At 33.8% G+C, this 15,940-nt stretch overlaps 1 protein-coding gene across 1 annotated transcript in view; it reads right to left on the bottom strand.

Moving 5' to 3' along the window:
• The window catches only part of Tbc1d5 (TBC1 domain family member 5), a 536,784-nt gene that overhangs the window by 72,578 nt on the left and 448,266 nt on the right, over positions 1 to 15,940 (bottom strand). The window contains 1 exon segment of the mRNA XM_047531151.1: positions 10,677 to 10,762. Coding sequence (XP_047387107.1) covers positions 10,677 to 10,762 — 86 coding nt within the window.

Genomic DNA, 15,940 nt, shown 5'->3' with positions numbered 1-15,940 from the left:
TGAGTGAAAGACAGGATTAAATGAAAGCCCCATCTAACTCCAAGAGTTTATGTTCTGTGGTACCAAATGGTGTCTACTACCACATTCATATACCAAAATAAGAGGCATATTCACAAGTCTTGGACCTTCAAGAATGTGGCCAATCCTATTTCCAAACTTAGGGCCTACTTGCTTGCCCTGTCTCTTTAATATACTATCAGTTTCTGTTCTGTTCATTTCCCCCTTCCTCCTTTATCTTCCAAAATCTTACCTCTCTATTCTCTTCCCTTTATTTTCTCATATCATTCTACCTATACTTTTTTCTAGCATAAAAGCAATTTATTTTAAAATCATTTTCTTATGTGAAAAGAGTAGTGTACATGGAAAAAGTACACACACACAACTTGATTTTGTGATAGAAATGATACTTTCTTCACATCCCTGTGTATTCCCATTCTGTCATTATTGAACTATTCTGAGTGGATTATGGCTCATATTCATTTTTTCCATTCTTCTACATAACAACCTATTTGGAAATTTATAACATTGTCAGACTTGCCATCTAATACTTCTCCAGGTGATTCTACGTTTATATTCATAACACCTTTCAAGATTTGTCTAACATCTAAGCTAATTTTTAATGTTCTTAAAATTCTGTAAGTTGAAGCTTCTGAATTCTATAAAATGAATTATTTCCAGTTTTCTTAATTCTGTAACTTTGAAGATAGGTGTATTAAATTTACCTCAATAAAAGAAATCTATATCCAATTCTGATTTGCTTGCCATATTGTGAGGTTTGTTTTCTTAGAAAATGAACTCACTCCATATCTCAAGGAACTAGATTTTATAGTCTTCTATTAAAACTAAGCAATAAAAGTTAATTTGCTATTACTTATTCCTTAGGAGTTTGAGTTTCAAAGAAAACTTTCCTTCATGTTAGACTACAATTCTTTTGTGTGGCAGGTACATTTTTTTCATTGTGATGCAAAGGAGAAAGAGTAGCACCCAGTAAGAATAAAAGGTTGGCACTGATAAGTGGGAGGATATATAAGCCAGACTGTGGAGCTTACCTAATGGGATTTGAACACAATTTAAATTATTGGTTCATAAACTTCTCAAGACACATCTATAAGAATAAACACTGAGGTTTCTATTTCTAGAGTTGTCAATGAATCTGTCTTCTGGTTTGATGTACCTGAGAAATAAGAATCATTCAAATAAGTAACCATGGTTCAAACTAGCAGAGTCTTTGGGAGTCAGAGATTCTCTGGCCTAGGAGTATACATCAGAATGGAAGACATTCTGAGACATTCACTTTTTGGAGGAAGATTTTCTCTTTTCACCTCTCTTTTCTCACTTTGAGAATCACTACATATTTCCATAATAGAAAAAAATGAAAGATTGTAGGAAAACATATATCAATAACTAACTGAAGGTTTTAAGGCAGGAGTATGAAAATCAATAAGATGTAAAGAAACAGGTGAATCCACAAAAGAAAAGTCACGTTTTTAAAATGCAGGCATTTTAAAAAAGGAAAGAACAGATTAGATATAGAAAAATTTATTTTCTCTTAATTAAAAAATAAAATCTATAAGACCTTTATACTGAAAACTATAAAATACTGCTTAGAAGTTGAAGACCTAGCAAATGAAGAGATAGTCCATGTTCCTGGATTAGATAATTCAATGATGTTAAGACTCAGTTTTTTCCAAAATGATCCATATACATTCAGTGAATTATGATTAAAATTCCAATCATGGAATTCCAAACATTAATTATTTTCAAAATTTAATTAATTGTAAATTTTATCTGGAAATGCAAAGATTGTAGAATAGTCAAAATAATTAAAAAGAACAAAGTTGTAATACTCAGACTATCTAAAATGAAGACTTGCTAAAAATCTACATCAATAAGCCAGTTGTTAGATGAAAAATATAGCTAAACCAGAAATAAAGACACACATACACACGTGTCCAATGGATTTTCAACCAAGAATCTAATGGGGAAAGTAAAGACTTTTAAATAAATGTTGCTAAACAGTTGGATACCTAAATGGATAAAGAAGAACCTTATCCTTTACCTCACTTCACACACACAAATAAATTTGGGGTGTATCAGATTTGAATACAAGTGTAGTACTGTATATAGTACCATATAATTTCTAGAAGGATATGGGAATCTTTGTAATAAAGGATTATCTTGGCTGCCCAAATCCTTCACATACTCAAGGTGTTTGGGACTGGCCTCTATCTGATTCTTGGAAGATAATCTCTAAGCTTCCTGCCTGACGAGAGTGTCTCTGAATACCTGGTCCTTGGGCTACACAAATGGTTTATGCTAACAGTGGGATTTATGGCGAACACCTGTTTTTGTTCACTTGGGCTTGGACACACTCCATATTGATTTGATCTCTGGAGTGATGGAAACTGAGTAACTATAGTCAGTCACAAGAGTACTCCATGCCTGCATGACTGACACCCCAATAAAAACAAGGTGCTCCAAGGGGTAGGTAAGCTTTCATTGCTGGCAACACTTTCCATATGCTGTCACCAGTTGTTGCTAGGAGAATTAATCACTCCACTGGAAAAGAAAAATTGAAAGTTTATATTTGTTTCTCCAAAATTCTAAACTTCCTTCTACTGATTTTAATTTACATTCTTTCACTGTAATATACTGTAACATGAAAATAACAGCTTTCTCTGAGTTCTGTGAGTTCTACTGTCACCGAACTTGATTGGTGGTCTTGGGGAATCCATACAATAGATGCTAACAGTAGGAAACATGACATGAAACAAACATGAAATAAACTTAATCAAAACTGAAATTTTCCATTGATCAAAGAAGTGAATAGGGAAGTCACACACCGGGGGATAATATCTGTAATTCATACATCTCACAAAGATTTCTACCCAAAAATAGAAATAATTCCTATAAGTCAAGAAAAAGATAACCCATTTAAAAATGGGCAAACTGCTTAAACAACTTCATAAAAGAAGAGATACAAATCATCATTTTGCTGTGAAAAGATGATCAACATCCTTAGTAACTAGGAAAATGCAAATTAAACTACAATGAGATACCATTTCATGCCAAGTTGAATGGATAAAATAAAAATGACTGACCTTCGCAAAGACTGGCAAAGATGTGGAGCAAATGAAACCCTCATGTATTCTTTACGTGAGTGGGAAAAAGTATAATTACTCTGTAAAACAGTTTGCTAGTTTCTTGTAAGGTAAACATACATCTATCCAATAATATAGCAATGTAATTTCTAAGTATTTATCTAAGAGAAATAAAAATATATTATCAACAATGAACAACATCAAAATATCTCTGTGGAATATTCACAACAGCCTGATTCACAGTACTCCAAACCAAGAATAACCCAACAACCACCAAGAGAGATGACAAACTATAGCATATTCATATAATAGAATACTATTCAACACTCTCTTATAGTTTAGATATGGAATGTCCTCCAAAGGCTCATGTGTTAAAGGCTTGGTCCCCGTTTGGCTGTATTATTGGGAAGTGGTGGAAACTGTAGGAGGTGGAGTCTAGTTGGAAGAGGCTGGTCACTAGGAGCATACTTTCAAAGGGTATATTTTGTCCCTAGCCCCTTCCTTTTTCTCTCTGTGCTTCCTGGCTTTCCATGACACAAGCAGCTTTGTTTTACCATGTCATCTCTGCCATGAAGTTCTGCCTCACCTCAGGCCCAGAAACAATAGAGCCAAGTGACCACGGACTCAAATTGCTGAGAATATGATCCAAAATAAATCTCTCCTTCTTCAAACTGATTTTATCTGGTAGTTTGTCACAGTAATGGAAAACTGACTAATGACTCTAAAGAAATCAACTACTGATATATGCAATAATATGAATGAATCTCAAAAACATTATGAAGAGTGAAATACACCTAAGCCAAAAAGAGTACCTACTGTACGATTCCATTTAAGTGAAGTTCAAGAACAGGAAAACATATGGTGATAGAAATCAGAAAGTAGCTGCCTCAGGATGAAGAGTTAGAAATGACCGTAAATGGATATGAAATAATTTTGCAGTCAAAAAAAAAAAAAAAAAAAAAAAAAAAAAAAAGTTCATTTTCAGATGTATTATTCTGGATGGTAGTTACAAAGGTATACATAAATATCAAAACTCATCAGACTGAATGCTTAAGATCTGTATATTATATGCAAATTGTACCTATTTTTTAAAAGAAAAAAAGATTAGACTGGACAGGAGATAATTTTAGTATTTTATCTAAATTGATTAAGAACTAACAATTCTCTTTGCTATAATATTGAAGAGCATTTCGGATATAGATGTGTTTATATAGCACAAATGCTTAGATATTTGAACACAAAAACATCACAAAATTCTATTCATCAGTGTCCCCTGAAATTCTGATTAGCCCATTAATTGCCAATACTGATAACCATGGCTCCTAGGTTTTGTGAACATTAGCACATTATTTCTTTACCATAATTTAGCAATAGAATCTCTGAAAAATGCAGTCATTATGGAAGTATAGTAAAGCCTAATTTAAAAATCTTGAGGACCATCTAAAATGGAATTGTCCTACAGAATCTTATAATGTCTTTTAGGATTCAAGACAGTATTTATTTATCCAAGACATTAAAATAAATATCTATTTACTTCAACAGTGTCAGGTATTGAGCTTAGCAAGCCCTGGGAATATGAAGGAAATATAAGGGACAAAAGAAATGTTCATTCTAGATGTATGATTTGGGTGGTAATTATTACATAGACATATGCAAATATCAAAAATCAGACCAAATACTTAAGATCTGTATTTTAAGGACCAGATCCTGATATCAAATATGTTCAGGCTCATACAAGTCACAATGTCAGACATGTGAGTTGCTCCACATTTGAAACTAAAAATCACTCACTCATTTTACAGATGCTTGAATTTTTTTTTCTCTGTGCCAGGTACTAGGAAAATACTACAAAAAAGGTAGTATTCTCCTAGAGCTCATATTCTAGTGTAAGATTACAAGTATTGGAAGAATCTTTGAGCTTCCTGGGAACCTCCAGGTTTTCAGGTCATTCTGATTAGGCCAGGCCCAGGAAGGCACACTCATGAGTGTCAGATCCTAATCCCTAAGACAGATGGACAATTAAGAGCCTCTAGGTATTCCTGAGATAAGAACAGATGCCATTATCCATAGAAACAAGGAATCTAGCTGAGGAATTTAGGGCATCCCCATCTCTGGAACCTGGCTTCCTCTTAGATCCCATTTTGTAGAGGATATTCCTGCTGAAATTAGAATTCTGAACTCTTATCAAAAGAATCAAACAAGTCATTTAAACTAAGTTTTGGCAGCGGGCAGAGGAACAGAGGGTAGGTTAGCAGAAGAAATTCTATTGCTGATCTGGTGTTTTAGAGATAATGGAACCAAGATTAGTTTCTTAAATCTCTACTAAGGCCTAATTCAATCAAATGAAACACCTAACTTTGGTGATTTGCAATTGCTCAAGCAAGTTAAAAGACCTGTAGTTGTACTGCCTGTAAAAAGGTAACACTAGTGACATGTGCTCTTCAGTTACTACTGATAACTACTATTAATTTCATCACCTCTACATAGAAGAAAAAAATCTGGGCATTTTCAAAACAGAAAATCTGTCAGTGCTTTGGAATAAGGAAGATACCCTTCGACTAAATATAGGCAAAGGCAGTCTTTAAAAAAATATGAAATTCTGTTCAGTGACCACTCAATTGGGCATTTTAGTAGTCAGAGATTCTTAAGTAAATTATATGGGTATTTCTGAAGACTGGTCACAATTTCAGAGTACTTTTTTATAGCAGTAATTTATGGTCATTTAAAAGGATAAAACTAGAACAAGATTTGAGTGTTAAATTGCCATTCTGAGCTCAAAAGTTGAATGAATATGAAAATGTCAATTCCCATTTTTAAAAAGAAATATGCAAGTCAGGGAAATCAGAGCACAGAGAATATTATCCATACACATAATGGAAAAATGTATTACTAAAATACCTAGGCACATGCTTTTAAAGGTTTAATTATGGCAATCCATGGTAATGAAGAGAAATCAGGCTTCTTGATTTTTAGAGATATTCTTATCCATGAAATCACATGTTATCTTTGCATCCATGTTTCTTATTTGGATATGCAGCACAAATAGATGTCCATTGCCACACATGTACCAGGTATCAGATCTTTATTTTCCAGGTGTCTGCACTCCCTTATCTAATTTCTACTTCCCAATTGCTACTGGGGGTTTTCCCCGTGAGTTAATATATTCCCTCTGGATCATCTCCACTTCCCTTCTTGTTATTCAGATCCAATGCACCCACTCTATAATAATCTACAAACAGTGAAGAAAGTAGCGACATGGTCAATTATGGCTGAGGGGCCAAGCTGGCAAAAGCAACTTAGGCCTTAAATAGTTAAACAGGGACTTTACCAAAGGCTGCCTGGTGATAATGTTTTTTCATTGCAGATAAAGGAGTAGACCATGGCAAACAAGGCAATAATATGATGACTATAAGGCCTATATAGAAAGGTGGAAGAAATGTTTGGCAAGATGATCAAGCCTGTATCTCTTGACTGGTGACTAAGGATACCCAAGGACCTTCACCACAGCAGTGGTAGAAAATGAGGTTGGAGAGAACAGGAGGCTACACCAGCAAAGGTCTATCTTGAAGGCCCTCAAAAAGGCTTTGGATTTTGTCATAGTATTTTAGGAAGTCATAGAAGGGCTCTGTGCATTTACCTTGGTTTGGCTGTGAGGTGGAAGAGAGGTCTATAAGAGGAAACAGCAGACTAGCAAGGAGACTAGAAGTGAGATGAGCAATGATATGATGACTTGGTAGTACAGTAGAGAGAAAAGTTATTTGCTTCAGGATGTATTTTGAAGCAGATCTGCTGATGGATTTGATGTGTGATGTGAGAGAAAAAGGAGTCAAAGATAATTCTAAGGCGAGTGGGTGGTGCTATTTATTGTGATAGGAAACACTGGGGGAATAAGGGATTTATGGGTGTGAGGGTAAAATCAAGAGTTCACTCTGCAAAGTATTAAAGTTGAGGTGCATATGGGACATCTAAGAGGAACAAGTAGTGAAATGTATGAGTCCCAAGTTCAAAGGAAAGGGTGAAACTGAAGACATAAATTAAAGACCCTTCAGTCATAAGTAATATGTAAAGTAAGGAACCAAGCTGAGGTCGTCTAGAGAATGAGTATAGGTAGGGAGGAAAAGAAGCCTGGGGGAGAAGTTCCTCTATTGAGAGGAACAGAAGGAGGATCCAATAAAGCATAGCATGAGATAGAAGGGACACTGATGCAGGACCCTGTGTTACTGAACTGCACATATTCCTCTTACATTCATGATTTTATACTTTGCCAGTAACAACCACGACAAATACTTTCCAAATTTTCTATTTGTCATATGATTCAGATTATTTTAAATGTACCTACTTAAAATATTTGTTGTATAGTGAAGTCTCCTAGTCATTTCCTTTGTAATTTTCCTCATTACTATTAAGGTTAAAAACTCTCCAAGTAAATGTCAGTGAAATGCACTTGTATTTTTTAATTTGTTCTTTTTAGATATATGTGATAATGTAATTTGGCTCATTATACACACAAGGGCTATAACTTCCCATTCTTATGTTTGTACACGATGTGGAGTAACACTGGTTGTGTATTTATACATGAATGTAGGACAGTTTTGTCCAATTCATTCTACTGTCTTTCTTATTTCCATTCCCTCTCCATTCCCTTTTGTCTAATCCAGGGAACTTTTATTCTTACCCTGCCCCTTATTGTGAGTTAGCATCCGCATATCAGAGAGAACATTTGGCCTCTGGTTTTTAGGAATTGGTTTATTTCACTTAGCAAGATAGTCTCCAGTTCTATCCATTTACTGGCAAATGCCATGTTTCATCCTTCTTTATGACTGAGTATTATTCTCCTGTGTATATATACATTTTCTTTATCCATTATCTGTTGAAGGGTACCTTGGTTGGTTCCAAAGCTTAGGTATGGTGAATAGAGCTGCTATAAACGTTGACATGGCTGCGATACTGTGGTATGCTGATCCTTTGGGTACATGCTGAGGAGTGGGATAACTGGATCAAATGGTGGCTCCATTCCAAGTTTTTTGAGGAATCTCCATAGTGCCTTCCAGAGTGACTGCACCAATTTGCAGTCCCACCAGCAATGTATGAGTGTACCTTTCCCCATATCCTCACTACCATTTATTTTTACATGTATTCTTGATAATTGCCATTCTGGAGTGAGATGAAATCTCAGTGTAGTTTTAATTTGTATTACTCTAATTGCTAGAGATGTTGAACATTTTTTCATATATTTGTTGACTAATCCTATTTCTTCTTCTGTGAAATACCTGTTAAATTCCTTTTAGGCACTTGCATTTTATTTCTAAGTTGGCTTGAGTGCACTTTGGATTTTATTTTGGTGTATGGTAAAAACTGACATCTTTTCAAATATTTGCCAGTTTTCCCAATACTATCTATTAACTCTTTTCTTGCTCACTTATCTATGATGTCTTCTGCTTCACAAATTAATTTCATTTGTCTCAATTTCAAGCTTCAAAATTACAAGAGATGATGAAAAACCTTTCTTCCAACCATCAAGTAAACTGTACAAATAATGTGGCAACAAGGAAATGTGCTTACTAGGAAATATGTAAAAAAAGAACCAACATTTTGTGGAGGAAAAATGCAGGGAGAGCAGGCTAAACAGAAGAAAATAAAACCAAGAAGGGGAGAAAGGAAAGGTACAGTCCATTTTCTCTGGGAGAAAAACATGTTAAAAATTAAAAAATAAAAAAATACATAAAGCATTTGCTAAATGTCTTCCCTCTACTAGGCACTGCTAGATGCCATGAAGTGGTGAATAAGACAAAATGCCTGACATCAGGTGGCTTTGGTTTTATGGAAAAATTGGGGAAACATGATAAATCCAAAAATAAATTACATAATTTCTGTTAGTGATGAATGCTATGAAGAAAATAAAACTGAGCAATAGGATACTGAATGGGGAGAAGACAGGCAGGGAGGTTGGTACAGTAGTGGCCTCTTTGAGAAGATAGTTGGGTAGAGCTCTAAACCAGGAAGAGGCATGGGAAGATGGGGGTGGGAGGAGAGTTCTAGCAGGAGGCAAAAGTTAAGTGCAGAGGTCCCAAACAAGCACAAAAAACAGAGGGCCAATGAGGTTGTGGCATAGGAAGAAAAGGGAGACTAGAAGGAGATAATTCAGAAAGACTGAGAAGGGTCACCTGAAGAAGACTGGATCATCAATGGCAACAGGAAGCTTTTGGAGGGGTTTGCCTGGAGGCGTGACATGATCTACTGTAAACTGATATTTCTCTATTTAGTGCAAATTAATTTGGCAGAGAGTGGAGAAGAAGGGACTTCAGCAGGAAGATCTCACATAACAAAAAAACCTAAAATACTTTTTTCTTTTAAATATACAAAAGGCAAATAAGCTTGAGATCCTGAAGCAAATAAATAGACTAAGATTCCTGAAGGCAGGGGTTTGTGTATGATTTGTTTACTGGGCATCTCCCATGCCTAAAATAATCAGAATCTGGCACTCAATAAAAAATTGCTGAATTAAGGGAACAGTTTTCTATTTGTGAAACAAGACTCAGATGAAATGAACAAACAGAAGAGCTTCAGAGAAGTCTCATGGGTTGTGGAACTGGTCTTATAATTGGTGTAAAAATATGGGACAGATTTCAATCAAGGCTGGGTAATTTTATATTAACATTACACTGTTTTTATTGTTACAACAGGATTCATATTTTAAATTTAACATTAAGCCACTTTGTTGTAAACTTCTTACCCCTTGGACTATGAGTTCTTAAGTGGCAGGTATTTCAACCCTCCTTAAGCAGAACACACTGGGTATACATACTCCATAAATGTAAACTTAGGCTGTTGGAATTCTACTGAAGAAAAGCTAGCAAACACAGGCAAAATGTTTAAGGAAGAAAGTTCGGTCAACGAGGCAGCATTTATCATTACTAACATTTTAGTCTTTCAGAGTAAACTTTGAAATTACATTCTAATTTGAAATGGTTCCGGTTTGACAAGTTAACTCTTGAGACATTTGAGTATGGTATTATGAAAGAACAAAACTGTTCATCAACCCTTTATGCCAATGTTAATTTCTTTAAAAAGTACGATTTTAATGTTTTTTATTCCTACAGTGACCCTTAAAATTTCTATGTATGCAATCACAAATGCACACACAAGATGCATTTATAAGCTTATTGTGTAGTTCTAAAGACAGTTGGGAAACCCAATTTTAATTTTGTTACTGAAATAATTTAAAAAATATATTATACAACTGCCTCTTTTCAATCAACAGCAAGGATCTAGAAAGAGATTATACCAAGTAGGCACAATTTATTCAGGTTTATTAGTGTTAGAAAAATGAAGTTCCCTAACTTCAAATTATAACAAGTACTCTTACATTTATTTAATTTTTCATCTTACCACTGACATAAAAATATACCATTTTCTTATGCCTTACACAATTTATTTAACGAAGATTCATTACACACATTAACCATTGATATGCTCAAGTCTGGAAAATAAATTTCTGCAAATATGTAAAATTTCCTGATGACATCTGAGATTATGTTTGTGATTTTTAGCTGTCATCAGAGGAAGGAGACTTACCGGCTTTTGTTCATAAGGTCTGCTCCCCGTGCTTTGTAATAATCTAGATTGGGATGGAATTGATAAGTCACAGGTCTTGGATTTTTCTAAAAGAAAAAAAAAAAGCAATAAGTTAAAAATGTATAAAGCTATTTAAATTATTCAGTAACATGTAAAAGGACAGAAATGATCATTTTTACATTCCTTAAGAAAAAATACATATAATGATGAAGTTTAATAATTAGCATGCTTGGGTTTTGTTTTTACTTTTCAAATTCTTCCTTAACCGATCTTAGTCCTGATTAAAACTGAAATCTTTAACATATTTTTATTTTTGCCTGCCTTATAGTTCAAATAGATTTATTTCTTCCATTTATTTTTGATGATTTTGATCACTTTCAAGTATGACTTTTATGATATAAAATGATACGAAAACTGAGAAACTATGGGATATAACACAAGCACAAACTGTGCTAAAGGTCTTGAGAAAACTCATTTTGAAGGAAGAGCAAATAAACATTAGTTTTTGTTGGCCAGAATGTTAAGTATGCCCACTAGATGGCACCCTGAGTCCTTCTTCATCCAGAATAAATGAGTTATTTCAGAATTTAAGGATTCTTTTAAAGTTAGCAATTTCTATGTCATTTCTTCTTATTTTTGAGTTTAATAAGTCCTTAAAATATGTCAGGTACTGGAAATAATAAAAGACAAAAATAAAGTGACTGATGCAAATTGACCCGTGCACATTTTAAAAGCAGCAAGAACATTGCCTTGTCTGGCATTTAATATTATTTATAACATCACAGAAATGTCCTTGAATCATTAGGTTAAGCGTGCCTATTTAAATGTGTTGCTACTGCTTAACTGTGTTAATTATTTAAATGTATCAAGTAAAAATTAAATATACTTCTACTTTACAAAACTTAACATTTACAGTATGATTTAAACAAATACTATCATCTCTAAAATATAAAATTACATTTTCTTTAAAATTTTTTAAAACCTTAGAAAAAGTATTCTAATGTTTACCTGAATATGTAATTCAAGTAATAATTAGGTTTTTGAACCACAGCATACTCTGTCCTTTGAGAAATCTATCTAGACACAGAAAGGCTGTATTTTATCTTAATAGAAATTACTGATATGCTTAGATATCAAGCCTTGGAGGCATAATCCCAAAGCACTGATATACTTGCATGTAGGCATGGGGAAAAGAGGGGGATGTAATTGCTAAGGTTAAATAGTTTGAAATTCATCAAGCTAACAAGCTGCATCTTAATGACCATGATGGACCTTTTCTTTTTCTGCTGAAAAGAGAATATTTACACAGCTCAACCCTTTCATATCTCTTCCAAGCCAGCCCTAATCATCTGACAAAAACGACAATCCCTTGATTTAGCTCCAGCTACTACTCTACTGGTTTGGTATTCAACACAGTTCTATAATAATCAAATCTGAATTGCCTTGATGAAGATAACTGATGCTTCCATGACTACCATACTATTAAATCTAACAGTGCAACTTTTCTCTCTCTAGGAATTACATAGGTTTCCTCGTGGTAACTGATGACAACCTGGACCCAAGTATAATGGGAAAATAAAACAGAGGTTAAAGCCACTGGCAGACTGACAGTGCATTCATGATTTATTTTAAAAATTAACTTATAAGGACAATCATGCATGACTAATTCTACTCTTTATTCTCAGTACCTGGAAATACATTTTATTTTTACTAATATAAAAAGCTTTTCTTCTCTAATGTCCAACAAACTAATAAAGGATTATGCTACTTTTTGCAAGAAAATAAAGAAGGAATTGCATGGAGCAGTTTTTTTTTTTTTTTTTTTTAAACATCTTTATGAAGAAAAAACAAGCAATTCAAGACAGGAAGTGTTGATTCACCTAAGCACTTAAAGTGATTATTAGGAATAGTAATTTAACTTGAACATATGAATGAAGCTCAAGTATTGCTTTCACAGAGACCTATTTAAATTCCTAGGAGAATACTGGTAGGAAAGGGAGAGGTAAAGCACCACTGTACTGGAAACAACAACAGAAAGAATCAAAAGATGATGCTGAAAACAGCATATGAAATGTGAAAAAAAATAAAATCAGAGTTACTGTTGAAAGTTATTTAATACAGTTTTCTGTTGAGAGAAGATATTATTTCTAAAACATAAATCTACATATATATAGATAATCTAGACCAGCACTATTCCACATAAATATAATGTGGGTTATACAAACTTCATTTGTAATTTAAAATTTTATAGCAGCCACAATGAAAAAAAGAAAAAGGGAACAGGTGAAATTAAATGCAGTACTTAATTAGGTATGTTAAAAACATCACCATGTGATCACTATAAAACTTTATTAATGAGATACTTCACATTCTTTTGTTTGTACAAAGGCTTTGAAATCTAGTGTGTATTTTAAACTTAAAGCAGATCTCAGCTTTGACTATAACCACTTCAAATACAGTAAGTCACATGTGTTTTGTGACTACTGTATTGGTCAATACAGAGTTAAATGTCTGAAGTATCAAGAAACCACACTAATTGTAAAAATCAACACAAGGACATGAACAATAAAAAGGGTATGGATACTTTTAAGCATTGAGATTCATCACTGATGGTTCTTCAAATTACCTACAAGTCTTTTTTTTAATTGATGGCTTTATCATTTATGAATAAGGTTCTAAAAAGTCAAGAAATTTTGGAATACCTTCTCACATGAACAAAAAAAATTAAAATAAGTTCAAATAATTGTTAAGAATACACATAGAAATGAATACATGTAGGTAAATGGATAAACAACTGGGATTATGTACCAAATGAAAATGTTTCCTTAGGGGGATGAGATTAGATGAACAAAATTTTAACTTTATGCAGCTTGAAATATTTTTAAAAGTAAGGAGGTTCTTGCTTTTCTTATTTTAAAGGATTTTTTCAAATAAAATTTTATAATTTAACAGTTTTTCTTTCTAATCTTTAAAGATCTGAAATTTTCCTCTAAAATATGAGTCACTAGAATTCCACATACATATGTTAGGAAGACCAGTTCCCACAAAAGAGCAGTAATTTCTCATTGTGAAAAACACATTTACATCTTTAATATGTTTTTAAAATAATTTAACTTTTGTTTTTATTTATTTGTTTTTTATGTGGTGCCGAGGATGGAACCCAGTGTCTCACCCATGCTAGGCAAGCACTCTATCATTGAGCTACAACCCCAGTCCAATATCATGTCTTTTTAAACCCATTTTCACAGTCAGAATTTCTGGCCACAATAAACATTTCCAAACCAATGTACATTTTTAAAGAATGTTTTTGTTTTGGTGAATTTTCCTTTGGAAGAAAGATAACAAAATGGTAATAGTTATCTTACAGAATTTGTATTGGTCTGTTTATAGAAGAAAAGCAATCATAAGCTAAGACATGGAACATTTACATCACCATACATACAAATGCAGAAATGATAACTTCACGCCCCACTGAAGGTTACCACGCCTTTCCTAGACCAGACATGATGCTTGAGGCAGGTCTTCTAGAAAGACTTCAGCAAGATAACTTCCCAAATATTCAGTTCATCTCCATTAAAGTTGTTGGAGTTCTTTTGAAAGCTTCTTCATTAGCATTTTATTATTATTTTTAGTAGTATTTGTGGTACTGGGGATTGAACCTAGAGCTTCACACATGCTAGGCAAACACTCTTCCACTCAGTTAAATCTTTAGCCCTTTTTAATAATTCTGTTTCTGAGAAAGGGCCTGGCTAAGTTGCTGAGGCTGGCTTGAAAACTTGTGATCCTCCTGCCTCAGCCTCCTGAGTAGCTGGGAGTACTGAAGTAAATCATCAATCTTGGCTTCTCTCCAGCATCATATTTTATGCCAATAAAAGAGTGCTGCAAAACCCAACTCCTGGCATGAAGAGAGTGGATCTTGGGGAGCATCTTAAAAGTTTTGAGGGCAACATTTCAATACTTTAAGTTCAAACTCACTTTGTTATGGTACTGTAAAATATTCAAGTGCTAATTCACAGTAAGAATAACTACTATAGGATGCTGAAAGAAGTACAATTAATTACAAGATGGTATATGATGCTATTCCTTGTTCTGAGACTGGTGAAATCCAACTCACCCAAAAAGGTCTTTGCGAACAGTACTTCCTGGATTGAGGCCAACTCCTGTACTTCATTTGAAGATAATCTCCCTTTAAATCTACATACAGAAATTTCAGAAGGAAAGGAACCTAAAATATTCATCCTTCTTTGAATAGCACAGGATTGTTCAAAGAGTTGGCTATTTATGCATACATATGGAACTGAAAAGAGGAGAGGAAAAGCAATTCCAGTGATACTGAGCTTCATGTATTAAGGTATTGGTAAGAGATGATGCCATGTTAAAGTTTATATTGAAAACAAAAGCACTGGAGTAGACATAACATTGCTCATCTGCTTTAGAGGGACAGGGTTAGACTCATACTCCACCATTATCAGCTGAGTGACTGGGAGGGGTTAATTACATTCCTAGATCTAGTTTTATCATCTGCAAAACTGTACCAAGGATTAAGTGACAGTATAAAAATCTAAAGCACAGCACAGTGCCAGGCACTTGATAAAAACACTATGAAAAAGAAGCTATAGTCATATTGATATCAGTGAGCACTGACAACCTAAAATACAGCATTTCAAAAGGGCAGAGAGTGATGTTTTCCATTTCTGATAATCATAAATTTGCCATACATTTTTAAAGCAAAAACACATATTTAGAAAATATATCATGCACACTGGATCTCATATGTGGGAGAAAAGGTTGTCAGATTTCTGGGAATTAAGAGGGCATGCATTTACAAATTTTTAAAAAGGTATACAATCATACCATGCTATTAATGCAGTATTTGCCAGTTTATGAGATTATAATTATCAATGATTTCCTGAAATACGCCCAAATTATCATTTTATAATTTATTGGTCATTATTTTTACTTTGAGTTAAAATGACAAAGTTCTTTGAGTACTTAATAGAAAAGACTATTTATATTTGCAGAGTAATATGTGTTTAGCATGAAGAAAATATCTGACAAATAAATTACTTAGTTTTCTTTTCCCTAATATCTTGCTACTAGCCCTTAATTTTTATAGCATGTCAGATGAGAAAAGGGGGAAAATAAGGCTCAAAAGGAGAAACAGAACTGTAAAAATATGTTGACTATTCCTCTTTGATGAAAAATGAGACCCTTACTTTAGTGAATATGCTATTGCCTCAATGCTGCGGGAAAAGCAACCATCA

This window comes from Sciurus carolinensis, chromosome 17 (assembly GCF_902686445.1).
Source record: "Sciurus carolinensis chromosome 17, mSciCar1.2, whole genome shotgun sequence".
Lineage (NCBI taxonomy): Eukaryota > Metazoa > Chordata > Mammalia > Rodentia > Sciuridae > Sciurus > Sciurus carolinensis.
This window is presented reverse-complemented; position numbering and strand designations above follow the sequence as displayed.